General features: G+C 27.3%; 1 protein-coding gene across 1 annotated transcript in view; it reads right to left on the bottom strand.

Moving 5' to 3' along the window:
• Nucleotides 1–21,827, bottom strand: part of LOC112691036 (ionotropic receptor 25a) — a 36,130-nt gene that overhangs the window by 12,559 nt on the left and 1,744 nt on the right. The window contains exons 2-8 of the mRNA XM_025565143.1: nucleotides 20,871–20,990; nucleotides 18,966–19,175; nucleotides 16,251–16,414; nucleotides 15,904–16,185; nucleotides 15,060–15,260; nucleotides 13,976–14,149; nucleotides 10,370–10,469 (exon numbers count right to left, since the gene is read on the bottom strand). Of these exons, the coding sequence (XP_025420928.1) occupies nucleotides 10,370–10,469; nucleotides 13,976–14,149; nucleotides 15,060–15,260; nucleotides 15,904–16,185; nucleotides 16,251–16,414; nucleotides 18,966–19,175; nucleotides 20,871–20,990 (1,251 nt within the window). The remainder of the gene's footprint in view (nucleotides 1–10,369; nucleotides 10,470–13,975; nucleotides 14,150–15,059; nucleotides 15,261–15,903; nucleotides 16,186–16,250; nucleotides 16,415–18,965; nucleotides 19,176–20,870; nucleotides 20,991–21,827) is intronic.

The raw sequence follows: 21,827 nt of genomic DNA on the forward strand, positions 1-21,827 counted from the left end.
TAGTTGAGCTTAATTGTAATTAATTAGGTACAGTAGATTCAGATAATATATTGAGAACATAATAATAAATAATAATTGCTATATACTACGCTATTAAATTATAACACTATAGTGTGTATTTAATGAGTATTGTCTGGCCAATAATAATTATGGAATATTTTTATTTGCTGTAGGTGATATTAAGATCGAGGATAGAAGGAAGATAATATTGGAAAAGCTATTAGAAAGTATACATTTAATAGTCTTTATTCAATATGTAAAAAATTCTTAAAAATAATACTTATAGACACAATTTGAATAATATAACTAAACATGTATTGCAGTGAAACAACTTTTAAAATAAAAGTAATTGATTATAAAGTTAATAAATAAATAATATTAATAAAATTTTCTTTCATTTTTAATTTACATTGGTTTTTAACTTTCAAGTTCAATTTTTCGAATTTTTTGAACAAATATATTCGTATTTATTTATCTAGATGAATTACGCTAGATAACTCAAGAATTAATTTAAGATAATTCATCAGATAATTAATTTTGCTTATTATATAGATAAGATAAATGATAATTATTTATCTTGGTAATTTATTTAGATAATGTTCAATGCTAGTGTCAGGGTGGGTGGTGGGTACTTTTATAATATTTACAATGGAGCGTTTTTTCTGAAGTAAGGCACGATTATTAATATCATTAAAATTAAATCATATTTTAATTTTTATATTGACACTTATCAATATTGGTGTACTGTCAATCAATTTAAAAACTTAAAATAGTTTAAAAAATCTTTTTAAAAATACATGCCGAGTTTTTTTTATTGATTTTCCCGCCAATAAGTGACAAAAACAATAGTGACACAGGACATTTTTTGTTCTTATAAAACGATAACTTTTAACTCGTTTTTTTCCTTCGATAAAATTTTACGTTTACGAATAAAGTTTACTTAGTTCACGTTTACTTATATTATTACCATTCGAACACTGTTAACATAATATTATACATTAAGTACTCGTTAAAAAGAAAATGGATGAGTTTCGGTTCGACAAAATTGTATAAAGAAAATACAGTTTACATTAAATTACGATTATTATCTTTCGAATAATTTACTGCTAACGTAATGTTATATGTATAATTATTAAAAGAAAAATTATCGAGTTTCGATTAAATAAAAATGTATAAAGAAAATACAGTAGTTTTTAAAATATAACTGTATATATATATATATATATATATATATATATATATATAAATATATAAACAGAACGTAGATTCATTATTACTACTGAAGATATTGCGGGATATATATACATTTCTCAATTGTATGCTTAGGTATCCCTCGCAATCTGCATGGTATTTCATTGTTCTCATTATACTAAATTTAGATTGCTGGGTAGTCTCAGGAAGGTATACGGTCTCGAGAGAAATTGTTGCTTGTCCTGGAATAGAATCTCCTTTCTCGATTCGCCTATTGTTTGCCATTTTTATATCAAACAAAAAATGTATACACTGATTGAAACACGATTTTTTTCCACCTATAAAGGTACCTGCACCGTGTACTTGGTATATGTATACGATAGTAGCTCGGATAGCAAGGAAATCGGTCGAATTATAATATGCAGCAGAGGTTCTAAATATTTGAACTAACAATCGTTTAGTTTTTAACATACTCGTGATTTTTTTATGGTATTATTATCTCCATATATCTCTTTCTACGTTTCACGCATAGTAATAGAAGTACAATAGGGATCTCTGATCGCAGGATTATTTTATGATGATGTTGAAGATCGTCTATTGAATCTATCAAACAACGATTGTATATTATTAAGACGAAATTACAAAAGAAAAAAAAATATTTTTATAATAATTTAATATTGTATTAATATACAAATATATATATATATATATATATTTATATTATTTATATTTATTATTTTTATAATAATTTATCAATGTATTAATTATAACTATGTCTGACGAATCAAATGTATGTATATATTGCGACGCAATAATTACGTAAGACAGTACACTCCGTACTGAGTTATGAAAGAAAAATCGAATACTGTCTAAAATGCAAAAACGTTTTCAGTGTAATATTTTAGATGTGTGGTTTTACTTTGCACCGATCGTAATTTGAAAAACGAATCGCCTCCGAATATAAGGCAATCATCGAATAAGAACATTTTTTAAGAGGTCGCCATTGTGCTCGATAATGGAAATTATTCGGAATCGCGCGTGCTGACTAGACCGCGAAAGAATTATGACGCGTTCGTCGCATATTAAGTAACACATTATTGCCAGTGAATCGTCGTTGGGTTGTGGACCCTCGAGGATGGCTGCTCCCGTGAGAACACCAGAAAATGACAACGGTAGGGACTATGCGTGTAAAAATACTTGTGTAACCACTGCACTTTCACGCATTATAATGTCATTGCACGTAGGGGTTTATTTTTTAATGATTGCGAAAGATAAAATAGAAATTCGACAAAATTAAAAAAAAACACGTTCTCTTCTATTAAATTATCGAGGGGCCATATAATTTTATGATAGTTAACATTTTTTTTCACGTGCGAGCGTATCAGCTGCAAAATAAAATTTAAGTTTTTTTTATTATCCAACACTACTGTTTTAAATGGATCCTGGTAATGTTTATTTTACTGATAATTTTGATGGTAGAATTATAATTTCGGCTCATAACTATCCTAAAGTTTAGTTAATTAATTAATAGTTTTTTATTTAAATTAACTTCATCGTATAACCTTTAAAAAAAGATGATTTCTTTTTTGTCCATCAATTTAAATAATTATATACTTTATCATATCGATTGACTATATATATATATATTTTTTTAGATTAATTGAAGTCTGTACTAAAGGACCAAATAAAAATGTGGACGTACGAGTATATTAATAAAAATATTTGTATAGGCTAAAAAAAGTTTGATTTTGTTTTGTTAAAAAGTATACGATTATTCAAATAGGTCGGGGAAATATAAAAAATTAGTTCTCGTAAAGTAGATTTATTCCAGTTGATTTGGTCAAAACCATATACATTAATTTACTAAACTTTAGAGGAACGTAGTCAACGAAATTGTGAGCCAAAGTTGATGATTCAACCTCTACAATTATTCGAAAATAAGCACAACTAGAGTACATTAAAAATAATAATAATAGTGGATATTTAAAAAACTGAAGTTAATTTTTTAGATGGTACCGCCTGTGTTTGTATAAATAATTAACATTTTTTTAAAAAAAGACACCTTTAAAATAATGAAACATATGTTTAATAGTTTTTTCGAAATTATTTTTTTCGTTTCGTAATCTGCAACAAATACCTCACAATGACATAATATACATCCTATATGTGCGAGTAGGTTTTTATTTATTATGTTAATATGAGCGTAGTATTTATTATTTCATTTATCCAACAGCTACTACGGCAAAATATACTAAGGTAATTTAAGTATACACAACGTTACCGGAGTTAAATAGATTTTCATATAATATTGTGACGTTAGATTAGTGAGTGGGTGGTGTTTTAATAATATTTCTTCTACTATCCTCTACCCCGTTTATTTCCTCATTCGTTCTACGTACGCGATGCAGTGGCGTAACAAAAAAATGTGGGCCCTCGTAAAAATAAAAAATGGGCCTCTACATTTTGTGTAGGTAGGTGGTATATTAGTTTAAAAACATTAATCTGATATAGGTAAATCACTTATTTTAATTACAATTTTGTTATATGATGAAAAATAACAATATTTATTTAATATTATCATTGATTATGTATACTATAGATTGCTCACTGGCCAGTTTTCGATGACATAAAAAAAAATTCTTATAGAGGGCGATTCAAAACTAATAATAATAAAATTTAATTTAATTTTGGCCTTTGTGTCGTAATGGTAGAGACGGGTATGTATCGATCAGTATATTATGCGGTTACCGTGCAAGAAAAATTATCATATTTTGTTTAATTCGTTTGGATTTTGTTCGGTGGTTTAACATAGAAGTTCGAGTATACAAAAATATACTAGACAGTTGGAAAAATTCACGTTATATTTTTTATTTTGAGAAAATTATTAATTATAATATAATTTTGAATCTCATAAGGATATTTTAGTGTCCTTAAGACATATGTACTCCATGACATTCTTCAAATGTTGTAATTGTTTGGACGAAATTAGATATTCAGACACCATGTACTTTCTATATTCAAAACGCATTCGGCAAATTTTTGCAAAGTTTACAGATCAGTGAAACAAAAACGACGTTTATTATGTTACATGACCGTTACTGTATAATAATTCAACCCGTTCGTATTTGAGTTCCAGGTTTTTTATTCGATCAATTTAAATCCGTAAGGAAACGTACATTTCAAAGAACAGCCTTGAACGACATTAAAAAACGAAGAAGAATAAGAAAAAGTTAAGTCACTTGGTGCCGTTTAATCGAATGTTTTCGGTATAAATAGCAATAGGATTTTTCGTTATATAAGTCAAAAATGTCCGTCAGTGACATCAAAAATAGTTTCACTGTAACACCTGCCACAAACATACTATCTACGTTGGTATGAATAATATGTATATGTATTTAAATTAATAGAAAAAGAGAAAGGCAGAGACGCACGCAAAGAAAAATAAAAGCACACGAAAATAAAATTGTTTTTATTACCTCAACCTTACAGTTTTTTTTTTTTGTACGGCGATGACACATCAAAGATCAACATTCTTTAAATGTGCGGTTAAAAGTTACCTTTTAGCTTTTACACACGTTTTGGGTTTTTATATATTTCATTCGTCGTTTTTCTCGTGAATGAATTTTCAGAAAAAATCTTTTTTTAGGTATTATCTAGCTTTATTGCGTTAGTTGTGAATATTGTTTAAAAAATAATATTTGAGGTTATATACGTTTTCCTAGATAGAAGCATAAAGACAGTAAAAAACAGAAATTTTCTAATATTCACGTCACTATTCCTTGTTACAAAACGGCGATGCGGTGACCCGTGTTATTGTTTTCGATTCGATTTAAACGAGCTTGTTCGCCCAAAGATTATTATTATTATTGTTATTATAATAATTGGATGCTGCAATAATGTCGTCATCATGACTTTAACAGTACAATATCACATTGTAGTAGAGTTAGCTTGTTCTCGTTTGAAATAATAATAGCGTTTTGAAATAGTATCGGTGGAAAAAACAATCTAAATATTTTTTTTTTTTTGTATTTTTAAGCTAGAAAATTGTACAATCTGTAAAATTACGGTTTACAATAAGCATAAGTGATAAGGGAGTTAATATAGAAAAGATAAATAGTGGGCAAATTAACAAACAAGTCAAATAGTTACTACTATTTACATCGATTCAGACAGGGGGTTTGAGTGAAGAGACCATCCATTGATGGGACTTCATGACATGTTATGGTGGGGGTTAGTCTAAAAGTAGATCACGACACCATGTTCGTTTTAGACGCCTTCTGGGGTCACCAGGAATAGTGGGAGAAGATAGTTTCGAAATTAAGGTGTTACGATGATTCTGTAGATTGGAGTGCATGCATTTGTAAAAAGTTTTGGCAATGTTTTTTATTGTTTGGATGGATAGATCTTTATGGAGAGTATCATTAGAGACATAAAATGGAGCTTTAGTTATTTTTCGTAGGCATTTGGATTGAAACGATTGAATTTTAGTAATATTGGAGGGTTTGGCGGCACCCCATAATTAGATGCCAAATCTAAATATAATAATAATATTATGCAAAAATTATTTATTTTTAAAAATCAATTTTATCTCTCTATTTGATCAATAGTTATTGCAATATATTCGTATGCATCATGTCGTCGCGCATATAACAGCGTTGGAAATAATTACCAACAAATCAATATTTATCAGGAACGAATTAAAAATAAGAGGATAGCGTTTAAATACTAGTGTTATTAAAGTAAAATGTACGTAGTTGATTATGATTATTTTGCTCACATGTATAAGCCATATTATGTATATTATATTTGAATTTTGGATGTAGGCACACAGTTTTAACATTAGATTATGAACTCTTTGTTATCAATTGTTTTAATCTCAGTTATAGTAGTAGTTATAATCCTTGGTCCGGCGAAGGGCGAATTCGACGCCAACATGACGTATAGAATATTAATAAATTAATTTTAGATTCCAAAGCGAAGGGATTTCCTTTTTCCGTGGCCGTACTCCGAAAAACAGTATCAAAATTCTAAAATGTACGATTTCAGAGAAAAAGTGGATGCTATAGAAAGTTTATAAAATCTAAGTGATCTTTTTTTTTGATTTCTAAATAATTTTTCTCGTATGAAAGCAAACTGAAAATAATTATAAAATAATGATGGATTTTATCCACGAAGCATTATTTATTCATCTTTATATTTTTTTAGAAAATAAATATTCGGAATTCAGTGATAAATGGTTTGGAAAATCGTGTAGATAATCCAATGTCAATTCATGTAGTAAATAATTATAATGTATTCTATTTAAGCTAGTTTTTAAGTTCAAAACACTGTTTTTTCATAAGGAATTTTATGTTTCAAGACTTATTTCTTGTTACATTCAGATTAGTTGTACTAAAAGAAAACTATCTATGAGATTTTATTAAAAAGAATTTTCAATACTTATAAATATGTATACATTATATTGTGTAAACTTTCGTAACGAATGCGATGATTTAATTTTGCTTAAATATGCATACCTATGATTACGTACGATTATAAGATTATAAGATTTGCACAACAAAGGCTTTATATTCCGAATTGGTACCTTAAGCATTTATTTCTTATTATTTATATTATTTATTTGAAATGTGAATACGTTTTACACCTACGACATGCTTTGTAAATGCGAATTTGTAATCGGAGATTATAATTCGCAGTGTATCGTGAAATCATTATCGTGTAATAAAAACCCGTGATACTTTATTATTAAACTTTATAGTTTATTTGTATTTTTGCTTTTGTTTTAATAGCGATGAATTAGTGTGTATTGAGAGCTTGATATTTTGGAGAAGAGTTGTTAGTAGGGAGAGGGACAAAGATAGCACCAACATATATTATCGGTGTATCCTTTATATAACATGTTTATATTATATATCAAATAAAATACATTATATATCTGTATGGAATAAATTAAGTTTTTGGATTTAAAAAAAAAAAAAATATATAGTGTCGATGTAATGTTATATATAAGTCGAGCACGAATTTCAAAGGCATTTGATTTTTTTTTTACTATTTCTCTAAAACGAAGCTATGCCCGCTACAAATTCGATTTATACTACTTAGAATAAAATGCACTACATTATATTTTGCTTTTTTTGCGTTTTTTGTGTATAAATGCTTTTTTTTTAGGTATTTTGGATACCTTTTTTTGTTTTTATGTTACATTTTTCAAACATCACAGCTTTTTTTTGGGGTATTTTGGGTTCATTTTTTTGTTTTTAAGTTACATTTTTTCAAAATGTGTTCTAAATAAAATATTTGAAATGTTAATATTTATTTTTATATTATATAATGTGTTATTAATAATGTTTATTAAGAAATCTTGTTCAATCATTTTTTGGACAACCTTTCTCTGTGTGTTCAGTTTGTCATATACCGTATGATATATAGTAATTAATTTTGCTTGAAACGAGGATAGACAAAAATATGCTTTTACTCTGTAAACTATACAACTATACTATACTATACTCTACCTACTCAGAATTACAGTTTAGTTTTCGTTGTAACACCATATGCCATAGTCATTTAAAAAATACCGAAAATTATTTATTTATTTTTTAAAACTCATTTTTAATGCATTTTTAAGCTTATTTAGAAGATTTATACAGTTCTATTGTTTTTTTTTGTGTGCTTTTCTTTAGTTTTTTTATTGCTTTAAAATCTGTACTTTATTTATAAGTATTAATAGACTTAGGTTAATATTAATATCAAAATATTATTAATATTATTAATAATCTTAATAATAATCTTAATACAATTCTTGTTTATTTTATTGTTTCTAATTTTATGAAATCACCGGTTTGATAGATATGGCTAGGAACGGGATGCATTAAAAGATTATTATTTAACTCATATTATTTATTTCCTCCACGCGTCGTAGTGTTGCTTCGTAGTCTTGTACGAACAGTTCTTCCTTATTATTTATGTGTTTTTATCACGTTTTATTATAATATTTAATTTATAATCACAAGACGTAAAGAAGAACACAAAATATTTCAAGACAGTTGGGAAATGGAATTTTTCTCTATTTTTGGAAAGAAACACTATGCTTTGTATTTAATTTATCATAAAACCATAAATATTCTAAAACGTTATAATATAATCGTTTAATACATATTGAATTTTCTAAAACTCATCCTTTCTTATCTAAAAAAAAAAAAAAAAGAGAGAACAAAAACTATTCAAATTAAAATAAAGATTTTTTCCTGAAAAACAATCTATATTACGGTTTACTAATAAAAATTAACTTGCAATAAAAAGATCTCACGAAGTAACACATTTGTTGACCAAACGTATGAAACCATTTTTGGATGTTGAACTCATGAACGATTGTATTGGTACTGTTGTAAATACTAAGACTTGTAATTTTTCCAATTTTAAAGAAATAGATGACCTAGTTTCAAATCTGCAGTTATTATTGCAGACACCGCAAATGTTCGTAGGGTTCAATATCTTGGAAATCAAGTAATCGATTCAGTAATCAACAAATTAATAGAATGCTTATTTTTTTTATTTAGCATTAGATTTATTAATGGATATAAATATAAACTCTACTTCACATTAATTATGTTTGTTAAATTTTGTTCAAACGATATTAATATTAGTGGAAATTATTTAAAAGGCATACTGATGAAAGGCCAAACTCGTGACTTGGATTATTTTTAAAAATATGGAATATATTGGCAAAATTTAATTTAAATTTGTTTTCATAATTAATTTCATAAATAATTTTAAAACAAACTGGTGTCCTTCAACGATAGAAAATAAATCTGGTCTTGTTTCTTTTATTAAAAATAAAATTGAAAAACCAAAACTAAAAAATGTCCATTGCATAATACATCAGGAAAATGTATCATGTATGTTTTCAAATTATTTTAACAATGTAATGAAAAAAAAAAAAAAAATGAAAATCGTTTATAATTAACGATTTTCAATTTCTGGCTCTCTGGATAAAATAATTTTATCAGAGCCAGAGATTGAAGTTATCGAAAATGTAAAGAATTTTTTCTGAATTAAATTCTCAATATAGTGAAATTATATATTATATGGAAATTATGATGGCTAAGCAAAGTTAAAGTATCAGAATAATTATTCACAAACAAAAAGCTGAATTTTCAGAAATAAAAACATTAGAATTTTGGTACAAACTTGCATTCCTTGTAAATGTAACTCAAAGTTTAAATACATTTCAAATTATTCTGCAAAGATAAAATAAAATTATAACGCACATGGCTAGTAATATTTTTGCTTTCGAATAGACACTTGAAATGTATATTGGAGAAGTATCGGGTAACGATCTTCCAAGTTATTTTAAATTCGATTTAATTGCGAGCGAAAATCATGTTTTTTCTAACAAACTGATAAAGAAACTCTAAAACATCAATTTTTTGAGCTATTGACTACTTAAAAAAAACGAAATAAACAGTCGTTTCAATGATTGAAATATTTTCAAAATGAATTTCGATTTATTAAAAGTCCATGGACTGTAATTACAAAACATATATTTGAAATTAGTTTTTTTAATTGAAATGTCAATTTGTAGAAAAACGAGTTAATTGACTTATAGCAGGACTAACATTAAAAGATATGTTTAATAGTTAAAATAATGTAATATTATTTTAGAATATACTTGAAGAATATTGGTATCTTTCCCTTTTATTAAATGTAAAAGAAATTTTAATATTTTTTAGGTTAATATATTTGTGTGAAGCTACTTTTAATAGAAGAACATTTATTAAAAACGAATTTAGGAACCGCTTGACTGATTTGGACGATTTACTGCGGTCGTCAACATCAACATCACCCAAGGACATTAATAAAATAATAAAAGTAACAGAGAGGTACCTACTGTCCATCAACATCAAAATAACTTTAAATAAAATTATTATTATTAAGTTATAATTAATTTTCAAAGTTATTATTCGACCCTTTCTAAAATCCTAGTAGGGACCGCTGCCGTAAACAATGATATATATTAATGGTATTAAACTGGTGTTTGGTAATGTTTTCGTTTAATCTGGTATTCCGAGAAGTGCACGCGTTATATTGCAGTGATAAAACGCTAGCAATAATTTAATAATAGTTTTCTTTTAAGACTAAAAATCGTTAAACCAGTATTGAACATTGCTTCTACGGTTACCTATTGATATTCCTGATTGTTCGAAGTACGGCGCAATAAAGTCGATGACTTCTTCACGTTCTGAAGTCATGGTCAACGCAGCCACCACGATGTCCAGCTCCTGTAATAAACATCATACGTAAAAAGAGAGTTTGAAGTTCAAGATTCGAATAACTGTGGAGGGGTTTTATATAATAATAATTCAAATCACACATATATTTTGTTTACTCGTATTATACATATTTTATTTGTTTTAAATGTATTCAAATTAAAATTCCATACAAATACACAGTAAAATTATATTTCGTAATATACAATCTTATAGTTTGAGTCTCATGACTTATACATGTAGCTAAAAAATTAAGTTAAAAAACCGAATCAAACGTTACCACACTCAAATGATTATCGCTGCAAGTTTAAATCAAATTAATATATTATGGTGATTAATATTTTCCCATAAAATAATTCAATATAGTATCAAGTTTAATATGAATATCAGTCTAAGTAGCATATAAAGGATGATTCTGGCTCAATTTGTTAAAAATTTCCCATTATGTAAATAATTAGAAAAATGGAACCAAAAGTCCTTTTTACACATTACCGAAGACATTGAAGATCTAATTTAAAATTCAAAACCTATTTTGTGAAATAGGTTTTTTTTTTTTAATGTTATAATGAATACGACTTCAATTATCATTTTTATAAACAATACCAATAAAAACTTTTTTGTTTGTAGAACTTGACCTTTTCTTATATAAGTTCGCGCCGCATAATATCAGATGTATTTAATTACCTTGCGTGTATCCACTTTAGCCCCTTGAGGTAATTTTAACTATGCATTTTTATGGTTCATACGGAAAGTTCTCCACGGTGATAATAAGGAATAACTGGTCGTACACACGCTTCTAAATGTTATCGATTTTGTGAATTTTAATGAGCGGGCGTATTATAATAATAATAATTAATGTTATATTAGTTGGTACGTGGGTTTTGTAATTCTATTTTATCGTGCGTAAATCTTCGTCATGTGTAGAACGTCTTCCGTACAATTATTATAGTTATTAAAATAATATGTGCAAATCGCCTATTTGTTGTATTATATTGTTTGTGCGCTTATCGTTAACATATTGTATTGATTTTTATTTTTTTTTTAGTATTTGTATGCGTTAATTACAGCAATATTTTATTTATTCGAGTGCACGCTAATTGCTACTTTTGTTATTTTGATTTTTATTGAATTTTTACTATTTTTTTTTTAAATTATGCGCTAATCGCCAATAGTGATATTTTTTTAGTTCAATTATGAATTTTAAATACTTTTTCATGTATTTATAAATTAGGTATAAGTAGTTATGGCTGGCCTGCAGTTTGCGCTCCACAAATATATAAGCTTATTTTTTATAATAATATTTTATATTATTACTTACGACTCTGTTGACCCAAAAAGGCTATTTAGATATACATATATTTATAATATAATATTTACATATGTCTATGGTCATTTTTAAGCCATATAATGTAAAAAAATTCCACTAAAACTGTCCAAACGACTCAAAAGTATTAAAAAATGTAAAAAAACCAAAATAATAGGTTCATCATTAAAATATTTATTTTGCATTGAAATTTGAACTTTATTTATCAGTAGGTATTTGTTCAATAATCTCGATCACTATTTATCGAGCTACTTACATCACTATACACTATATTACGATATTTCAGTCGTTTTTAAAATATAGTCATAGTGGTGCATGTGGAATAGTGTTGTCCATAATATTATTTATGATCTCGGCTTGAAAGTAATTTCAAGACATTTTTTTTCATAGAACTGTGTAGGCGTCAAATTTGTAAATATTAAAAGTAAATAGACCTATTTTAGTGAAAGTGTTCAAGCTGAATACGGAGATAAAACACATTTCTTTTTTACCATTTGGATTTTACCACTCATCTGGTTTGAAAAATTAATACTTTTAAGTGCATGTTCGTTCAGCCTTTAAGTGATTTTATATTCATCTTATATGAAGGTTTTCACGAATTACTAAGAAAAATTATCATTTAAGTTTAACGGAAATATTTGTTTTGTAAAATGTATAAGTGATCGCTTCCATGTCAACATCAACTGTTATAGGTTTCATGATTACAAAGATGAAGAAAATCGGTTTGGCGTTCATTAATCCCATTAAGATTATAATAGTAGCGTAAAAATTAAATTTTTATACAATAAGGAGAAGGGTACAGTATTATAAAGAGTTTTTGGTAATATTTTACAACAATATAAATAATTTCGTATGTAAAATTCCTAAAATATTTTATTTTTTCCTAAGCCTATATAATATTATTAATATTGGAAATATACATAGACATTATTTTATCCTAAACATATGACCACGAATGAAATTAATTTGCCGGAAAAAAAGGGATGTTATTTTTTTTTATGCAAATGTTTGAATGTGTGTGTGTGCATGACGTGCTTTGTTATTAACTATGCGCACAATACTTTGTATCTTTTTTGTTTATTTATTGACATTTTTTGTGCGTCGTACACCATAACGACACGAACTTCACACAGCTCGTTTGTTTTCGGTCATGTTCATATAAAATAAATATAAATTATTATATGCACGCATATTTCCTCGCCGTTCGTTCTTTGCGATAGGTCGCATCATGTGACAATTTTTCCAAACCGCTAGTTCGTATTATGCATATAAGTGCATATTATACTTTGGACGGTTATTCGCGGGTCATACATACTGTATACGCATATTGTTATAATTATATCGATTTATGCGATACCGTTTCTAATGATCTCAACGAACAAAACGCCTTGATATTCGCTACTTACATAAATCGTGTATGCGAAGAGAATGCATCGACGTTCATTGAGTGTAACGTGACAGTCTCCTCGGATAAAGTCTATGTTTTTCGGACAAACGCACTTTTAACCACTACTTCCCTCTATCCATTTACCATAAATCACATGTTCCACATTCTCTATATCGGTTCAAATATAGGATCGCAAAATAGTCAGTATAAACAAATATTAGGGTACTAGTACACCAAATTAAGATAATCAACACATGTTGATAGTTATAATTTGGTGTACTTGTCAAGCGAAAACGATTTTTTAATACTGCTTCATCTAATAATTTTATTTGATGTTAAGCACGATTTTTCTTAGTTAAATGAAAAGTAGTTGTAAATGAAAAATGTACGTGTTAAAAAAATGTATTTTGTATTAGAATAAATTTATAAAATATGAATTTTAAATTGTTATTTTATAATAATCACATGTTGATTTTTTAATTTTCATAATTATCAACACAAAGTTTCGTACATAATTTTGTTTTGGAATATTTTAAATCAAGAATAAAAATAATATTATAATTTAAAAAAATGGTAAGAATAAAGTTTGTTTGTAAATATATTTAACTTTAAATTATTTAAAAATAATAATTTTTATAACACATGACTTGATGAAGAAAGTTAATAAAATGTTTAATAATGAAAAAATCATAATTGGTAAAGGTGAATTTTGATTTAGATTCCAAAGGTGCCTTCCAATATCTTTCTCCTAATACTACCTAATAATTGTGTCAACAAGATTCAAAAAAGGATTCAAAATTCACTTACTCCTTCTACTAGGCCGCCGATCAGTCCAGTCCATTTTTTCGTTATGTTGTTGAAATCACCGAATTTATCTTTAACGACCAGTTCGTATTTGAAATTCATCTCTTTGGCTAGCTTTTTAATAAGGTCGATGCAGTAACCTTTCCACGTATCCTCAAAGAACGTCCAAGGTATAAACTTTAGAATTAGTAAAATAGTATTACGATATGTCATATAAGCTTCAAACAAATGTATGCATTGTAATTACGGTATGAAAAAAATACATTAAATATATTTCAACAAAAAATTATTTTTTTCTCAACGGAATGATGAATTCTTATTGAAATCTAAGATGTTATAAATATTATAACCTAACCTAACTTACTATATATATTGGAGCAGAAGTTTAAATTTTCATTTGGTGATTTTAATAAATTATTATTAATCTACATTAATAATATATTAATATTATTAGTTATTAGAAAAGGTAAAACATAAAACAAAATATGTATTAAGTATATATTAATTAAATATTATATTTTTTTCAATATTTATTTATTATTTTTTATAGAGAACCAATTTTATAAAATCTGATAATATTTAGATAGAGTTAGTTGAAGTATGTGTAGAAGAAAACGTTTATTCTTTCAAAGTCGAGGAATACATGAATTAATATGATATATCAAAAGATATTATAAATTATGAATAGAGTACCTCATGGTTTTTTAGATTGGTTCTATTCATTTTTTTATTTTCAGCGTTTATAATACTTTTGATCTTTGGTTTACGTAGATAATAGGTCTATTAAAATAGAACCACATTGTTGGGAATATTTTTCTGAAACAACAATGTAATAATAAAAAAAAAAAATGCATGTCATCGAAAAAAGAGCTATGCTCAAATACATGTTCTATATAGGCTCTATAGGATAATAGGCCGAGTATTCCAATAGTTAACCCATTATCTGTGGATGTTAAAAAAAAGGCAATCTGTCGGGCGATCTAACTTACATGACCTCGTGCAAGTAGTTACGCCACTAGCATAGGTAAGCACATATCGGGTCAATACTTTAAACTTAAACATGATACTATATGTAAAATATTCTAACCTTTATGATCCCGATTTTGAAAAACCGACGGCCGCTGGACACAGTTGAAACCAGGTATTTCATGTTTAAATCGTCGTTCGCGGTCCACGAACCCAAATGATTTGGCACTCCGTTCACATTCATTTTGTATATTTCTGCTTGATCGTTGTACGTCACCAAATCTGTGTCGGCTTCGAAATGGATTTCGTCTTTGAGTTCGTACTATATAAGTTGAATGCATAGTTAAATATTGGTTTAACACTAAACTATAATATCAGCAGAACTTTTTGTTCTTGTTAGATTGACTTTTTTTTTTTTTTTTATAAATAAATCAGCTATAACCTGCCACTTGGGAACACCGTGAGTTACTATTTCAAGTTGCGGGTGAGAGTATAACCTGAGATCATCGGTTTATGAGAAGAGACATATTATTGTTGGTGTTTTCCAAGAATGACTTTTTCATGAACAAGAGGGTTTTTGTGATCGTAAAGCTATGGTTATGAATTATGTTATTCACTTAAGCAAGATCTAATCATAGGAATAATTGAGAGGTCACCGGGGAGGATTTGATTAGAACTATAAATACGAATGATTAATTATTCTAAATAATACTAGTTTAACTTTCTATGTGTTACCGATATGGCTATATTATGTTAATTTATTAATTTATTTTTATACATGCTCCGATGAAATTTAATATTTCAACTATATAATTATTAAAGAGAAATGTGTTCATACTTGTATGGTCTAAAGTAGTTTTTCAAAAATGTCATTATTACCATTACATATATTTATAGTAAAATATATTACCTTCATTACAATACAGAACTGTTACTAAATATTCCCAGTTGATATAAATACATACTGATCTGATAATGTCTTCGATTTTTTTGCGATTTTCTGATAGAGTGACATCAGAACTGAGATCACAGTTGAAATTTTGGCGGTTTTGTGGTGTAAAATGGACGAGGAAGTATAAAAGAAAGTCAAAAAATTTTTTAACCCGCGAAGTTTTATTTGCATATCCACCGTTCTCCCACGAAGTGATCTTCATGACCACCAATGACGATTTGAGTCCAATTAAATTTGTTGTGTTTGTAATAATTATCCAAGATTCGTCGTGTCTTATTAGATTCTCTTTTTGTATCTACAATCATAGAAAAATATTAATAATAGTTAAATTATTTTCTTTACTACGTATTTCACACTAACCGTTTCCAGGTGTCGTTCCAAATTATTCCCTATCAGTGCGATGTGTCGTACACCGATTTTTGTGTTTCTAAGCTGTTCGATTTCTTTAGAAGTTAGCCGGTACAAGACAATGGATCTCAAATGAGATTCTCCCGAAGTCAAGTAAGCGATCGCTTGATCAGCATCTGTATATAATATGTATAGAACAGAAAATATTTCATATTTGAGTTTAGAAATCTACGAGTTTCATGAATTAACAGTTAAATTCATAAAACATTTATCTATGATGACAATTTTAGTGAAACTGACGTTAAATCATACGACTTAGAAATACAATTCTATGCTAAATGTAATTATCTGTTATGAAAAGTCGTATGTAAAAATAATTGTACATAGATAACTTAAAGTCAGTAATGAAAAATATATATTTTTAATATTATTATAAGAAATGTAGAACTGGCTTATAATCATAAATGTATAATATTTAAATATATTATATTTATTAAAAAGAATGGTTTTGTAAAATAGTCAATAATTTCCGTATAAAACTATTCATTATTCGTGATGTCTATTAAACATAAATCGGTTAAATTGACAATTTCTGAAAAATAAACATAATCAACGAAGTATTTAAAAGTGATAGACCTAAATTGCTTAACAATTTAATATTTAATTGAGTACACTTTTAACCACTCTAAAAATAAAGAAGATATTGTACATTAGTATGAAAATAATAAAAAATAATAAGAAGCACTTTGGTTTATTTAGTGTGAAGATTTAAACATTCCAGTAAATGAACTAATTTTAAACGAGAAGGCTCAATTTTTTGCAACTAAACTTTGTCATGAACAGTTTATTTAATCAAATTTAGTTAAGTAATTGGAAAATAGGTAAAACTTTGTTTTTCGTAAAATATGTGGTGAAAATACTTCAGTTGATCAGCCAACGTGTACTTATTGGTTAATAAAATACGCAGCAACTATTAATAAATATTCTTTTAACGACTTTATCAAATTCCTGTGACTGACTCGAATAAAATAAAATAACTATAAATTGGAAAATCAGCAAAATGTAGGTATTTTTAGGTTTTAAAACTTATCCATTAGATTATGAATCGAATAAAAAAGCGAAGAAAATGAGTGTGTGAACTGTTTGAAAAATTATTGTCTAGTTTTGAAAAAAAAATTTTAAAAAGAAAATAAGTATTTTTCTTAATTGACAACTATACTGCTCATAAAATAAATAAACTAAATTCTGTTAGAGTAAAATTTCTTCCACCAAATATAACGTCAAAACTTCAAATTATTGAACCAAAATATAAAAGGTAACTTTAAAATATTATATCGTAAATAAGTCTTATGAAAAATGATCAACAATACGGACGAAGATCTTTTTAGATAAAATTATTACAAACTATGTGAATATGTTATAAAATATGGTAATGTACCGAGGAGAATACAATTGTTAATTATCTTAATATATCTGGAATTTGGTTTAAAGAAAAAAAATTACTTATATTAAAGTCGATAATAGAGGTATCGATTGATATGTTATGGTAGATCACAATAAATTAATAACAGAAATAACACTTCAAACATTTTATAAAGTCGATATGTTTATATAACTGAAATATTAAGTGGTGAAGATTGAGTGGATCTTAAGGCAATAATTTTTTAAATCCGATTCAGACGAAGAAAAAAATGAATATCCAATAGCTATATCTAATAAAGAAGCAAAGGTTTGGCTCGATAATATAAGAATGTTCGATGATAAAAACAAAAGTGCAGATAAGATACTATTCAAATATTTAGAAGAATTTTAAATTATTTTAAAGCTACCTTATAAAAAAAAAAAATCACTTTTATAACTTAAAATGTACATAAGTCCAATTCATTTTTATCCACCTTGAAATTTGAGTTATCGTGACTCCACTGTATGTATCAATGAATCATTCGATATGGATATAGAAATAAACAACATGCTTGTTTATTTATGTTTTTTCTGTCATAACTTATAATATGTACCCAAATTAAAGTGAAAATTATGCAGTAGATAAAATTATAATAACGTGTAAATTTCACTTTAATAAATAAGAGTGAAAATATCGAGTCTTAACAATTTTAGAATAATTATTTTCAGAGTTACAATCAAAATAATTTAAAATCGCACGCAATTTACAATTTTTTAGTTAAATTGCTGTAACTTGGTCATTTTTGGACTTAGAAAGTTGGTTTAACTACCAAAATTTATTAAAAAAATAGGCAAAAAATAATTGGTGGTTAAAATAGGTGGTTGTCATTTAAGAAAAAAGTTGTACTACACATGCGTGTGTCTATAAATAACTCGTAAAAATACATATTTTTATGTAATAAAAACCAAAAAAAAAAATTAGAATTCATGTTTCAGGTCTCTACGCAAAGATATTGAGTGTTCTCAGTTAGCATTTACACACTGTATATATTTTTTTTTCGTTATTTTTGTACTTAACTGTTTTTTTGGGAGGAAGGGGTATTTGTTAATATCTAACCTGACTTATGGGTCTTAAAAAGGTTAGGAACCGCTGTACTAGTGAAACAGAATGCCAATAATGTCGAAAAATATTGTTGCTACTACATACCAAGCTTATGTTTGTAATATAGATAGTTTAAAATTAAGCTGTGAAAAGTCAAATCCGAAGATAATAGTAAAGCCTGTAATTAAATCCATTGGAATTGATTATTCGTTAAATAAATTTACCTTTTTCGTTTGTGAAAACCAACGTAATTTCTCTGGTGACGTTCAACCACATGACGTAAGATTCGATTAATTGAATTGCCGGTTTGATGTATGAGAAGTCAGTCCGGAAGTAGGCCATTGAATTAGCATTACAAATCTTCCGGCACAGTGTACACGGGGGATTAAGGAGATCAATAACGGCTAATGTATTGTCGGAGAATGAAACACAAACTATTTGGAATATTACAAAATTACCATTAATTCTCATATCATATTATTATTATTATAACTACGTATTATTACTATTGTTTTTATTATTATTATTAGTGGTAGGTATTTGAAACGCGCAATGGATGAGCATTGCCGGTAGGACGTGGCGGGGATGCGTGACTCCTCCTGATTCTCGGTTTTATTTATACACACAAAACATAAATGCACACACGATGTAACGCGATATAATATGTAAATATATGACTGTACGGCATGTATAATGTACCGCACACGTACAATAACAGTAATAATAATATGTGCCGATACGCACGCGGTGATACAGAATTTATGTACTTCCATCGCGAAATAAAATCCCGTCCGAGAACCGCAGCGATATTATAATGTAAAATACATAGTATATAGTGCTGAACGATGACGACAATGATGTTGATGACCATGATAATAGAATAGCAGTACATCAATTCCAATACAATATTGTAACATTTATAACTGCGGTGTTGTTATTAAAAATATAATAATCAAAATCACGACTATGGGCCGGATATACGTGTCTCGGGATATTTTACGTATGGGTGTATTTTTATTTCTATTTTGTTATTATAATACTGTTTATTATTTATCCTTCTATTTTATCTTTTCCTATTTCGTACTAAATCATAGTTTCCTGTTCTCACCCCCGCGGTTTGGGACACAATCACCTATTGGCTCACTTCTTTTATAATTTCTTGAATGATTCTCCTTATTACACTCGTCATGAGGACTTTATTTTATGCAATGCTTCCTAACTACTGTTTAACTATCCTGATCTCCTTCATAGTCACCATCTCCTTTCCACTATATTGTCTAACCGATAACGTTCCCTTTATTTCTCCATATGTCTTCCAATCTTTCAACATTCCCATTAAAGCCATCATCAACTTTTTCCTCTTAGCGGGGTTTTTTTTTTATAATTATTATTTTTTTTTTTGTATATTATAAATTAATGATCGAAACAAATGTATTTATAATACAAGTTAAAAAAGTAATAATATAACGATATTATGCATGTTGCCGAATATGGCAACTATTCTGTAGTAAATGTTATTTTTGGAAAACAGCGACACAAAAAGTTTTCCAATGTTACTTTCATGAGCACTGATAAAAACGATGGGATGGATTACAAACTATGCGTCAAGACTAAACTTGTTATAAGAATCGATCAGTTTTTATATAAAACTATTTTAAGTATTTATTTAAGATAACGAAAAATCTACAAAGGTCCAACTAAGCAAAAACACAGTGAGTATCATTTTTCAACATACAATTCTAAATTATTGAACTACCCATGAAGAGCATAAAGAAATAACATCAAATTTAATTAATATTTTTAAAGAATTTTCAACATAAAGCATAAACGGTGAATAAAACATTTTTCATGTCACATAATTTTTTTTTTTCGTTGCGTATGGTAATTTTACAGTTTTTACCGATATTTTTTTTTTTTACTTATGCTATATTTTAAAACTGTGCGAATTCTCGTTTTTTTTTCAATTATATTTTTGGGGAAAATCTCCATTTCGACCAGTAATAGAATGATATTCTGATTACATTTGGTTACGACCAAACTCGTACTGCAAATGAATTTATATTGATCGTATACGCGCTGATCTTCCACTATAATTATTTAACAATATACAAACGATGAAAGGTACTTACACGTGTTGGTTATGTTGTTCAACGGGTCGTTAAAAATAGGATCGAACGAAACGTCAGAGATCTGTGATATAGATTTCAATAGCATGAAGTCTGTGTCATTTTCACTCTGTGTCAATACCCCTGCAGCACAAAAGGTATGTATATGTAATTGGGTTATTATAAGTTAAATCATTGAAGGTACAATATTAGTATTTAATGAGTGGATACATAAAAAAACGTGTTTTTATGTGGTGCTATTTTCGATATTGTTTTTATACCTAGTATAATTATGTCTATGGTAAAATTATATTTTATTAAAAAAACTTTCAAAACAGCACCAAACGCGTAAATAATCGTTAGTGTCTTCAATCAAACGTTATAATAAAAAAACAATTTTATTAATTAATAATAATTAAAATTATTATTTTATGCATGCGTGCTCTCCCATACACAAACCATAAATTAATCTCGCGCAGCTGTTGAAATTATTATTGATCACTGAAAATAAATGTATAAATACTATATTATCGTGAGTACAGAGTATGTAGTATAATATTTAGTGCCTATAGGCACAAACGCATGGGCAGGGGTGTTCAACACCTACCCCCTTTACCCGAAATATCGAAAAAATACTATAAAAAATGACTTGACATACACATTTAATAGTTTATTCAAAGTTTTATATGATATTTGTAAATTAATTATGTAAAAATATATATATTATATAATGAGTAATAAAACTATTTATCAAAATTTTACATTTTAAATATTTTTAAAATCTTCTTAGACAATTTTTTCTGCGTTCGTCTCTGTGCACTTAGTAACAAGAATCATAATTGAGTATAATGAATTCATAGTTCATCAAAATTAACATTAAATAAATTTCTGTTTGTCTCTATTTTAATTATTTTCCCAATTGGGCTTATGGCTAAACAATTTGTGAAAGAGCCAAACTATCATAAATATGAAACATACATT

The sequence above is a fragment of the Sipha flava genome, unplaced genomic scaffold, assembly GCF_003268045.1.
Source record: "Sipha flava isolate LNK unplaced genomic scaffold, YSA_version1 553_pilon_pilon, whole genome shotgun sequence".
Classification (NCBI taxonomy): Eukaryota; Metazoa; Arthropoda; class Insecta; order Hemiptera; family Aphididae; genus Sipha; species Sipha flava.